Here is a 1750-nt window from a genome sequence, read left to right as displayed (position 1 = left end):
TTTCTAAAAAATATATGTTTCTCATTTGACATGTCATATACTTATTTAACAGAACTATATAAGAAACCTTACCCAAATCCTCTATAAAGTAGGTAGTAGCTGTTGGTAGACAATTCGATTTACCAGGTCATTCATAGGTCTAATGATATTAAGCACATGAATATCCACAAGCAAAGAAGCTATGATAAAATACAATCTTAAACTGATATACAGTATTCATTTTCTGTGAATTTCATAGGTTATTGTTAAAGGTTAAAATAATATTTGCTTTGTATCATAGGAGAACATTACATGGCAGGGTGGAATAACACACATTTCAAGGAATTTATTCTTCTGGGACTTACGGATAACCCAAAACTACAGGTTTTCCTATTTTGTCTTTTCTTTATTTTTTATATCGTCACTCTTGTAGGTAATATTGGAATTATAGTAGCTGTCCGAGCAGATTCGCGACTGCATACACCCATGTATTTTTTTCTCAATAATTTATCCTTTTTAGATCTGTGTTACGCAACAATTATAACACCAAAAACATTGGTGAATTTTCTCTCGACATCAAAAACCATCGGTTACAATGAGTGTGCACTACAAATGTTTTTCTTTGCTGCCTCAGTCACCACGGAATGCTTCTTGTTAGGAATAATGGCCTATGATCGCTACGTAGCTATTTGTAACCCTTTGCTGTATACTATTATTATGAGGAAAAGGGTCTGTGTACAGCTGCTGGCAGGGGCATATACCCTGGGCTACCTCAATGCAACGCTTCATACAATCTGTACCTTTCGTCTACCTTTCTGTAAAACCAACCAGATTGACCATTTCTACTGTGACGTGCCTCCACTCCTGAAGTTGTCTTGTATTAAAACAACTATGAATGAAATTCTGATGTTCATATTTGGAGGATTTGCTGAAACAAGCTCACTTACCACCATTATAGTTTCCTACAGTTACATTATATCCACCATATTAAAGATACGCTCATCAGAAGGGAGAAAGAAGGCCTTTTCCACATGCGCATCTCACATTGTTGCCGTCAATATATTCTACGGTGCCATCCTTTTCATGTACTTGCGTCCTTCGTCTACTTATACCATGAGCCAGGATCGAGTTGCATCCGTATTCTATAGTGTCGTTATTCCTATGTTGAACCCGCTCATCTATAGTTTAAGAAACAGTGAAGTAGCGCAAGCCTTGAAAAAAATTAAAGCAAAATATTGTTGTAAATAAATATATTGTATATTATATGAAATAAATACAAATTACAGGCTCCGTTGTACGTTCATGGACTGAAGATAAGTTAAGTAGCTGTTTATAGATACGTGAGAAAAAAATTATGCACAACGTGGTAGTTTTTAAATTATTTTTTTTTGTCCTGTGCCTTGTTGACTTGTCAGCATGACCATGTCAGCATGTCTCAAAAGGATAAAATTAATAAAGGGCAATACATCCCACGCCAGCAGATGAAAATTTGTAAGGCTCCATTAAAACTGTTTCTACTAGAAGACAGAAATCCAATCTTGTTTGCTGTATATCCACTGTGAATTATTCCCAGCATGATAAAACATTATTTTATACTGTATTTCATACATATGCAAGGGTGATGAACATTACATGACTGCTTAGGCCTATAGCATCATTGCAGATATCAGTAGAATATCTTCACCATTCCCCAATAAAGCAACAGAAACATATATGTGGGCAAGGGCTTGGCCACAGCTTCATTGAACACATATTCACCGCCAGGCCAACT

General features: G+C 35.9%; 1 protein-coding gene across 1 annotated transcript; it reads left to right on the top strand.

Annotated features, from left to right (window-relative positions):
* Positions 1–291: 291 nt before the first annotated feature.
* Positions 292–1227, top strand: LOC149285268 (olfactory receptor 5AP2-like). The gene has a single exon (XM_089495658.1). It carries the CDS (start codon positions 292–294, stop codon positions 1225–1227), a length of 936 nt encoding a protein of 311 aa, XP_089351784.1.
* Positions 1228–1750: the final 523 nt, after the last annotated feature.

This window comes from Sceloporus occidentalis, unplaced genomic scaffold (genome assembly GCF_023333645.1).
Source record: "Sceloporus occidentalis isolate IW3139 unplaced genomic scaffold, rSceOcc1.0.p SCAF_82, whole genome shotgun sequence".
NCBI lineage: Eukaryota > Metazoa > Chordata > Lepidosauria > Squamata > Phrynosomatidae > Sceloporus > Sceloporus occidentalis.
The sequence above is the reverse complement of the archived record's forward strand: the minus strand, read 5'-3'. Positions and strand labels throughout refer to the sequence as shown.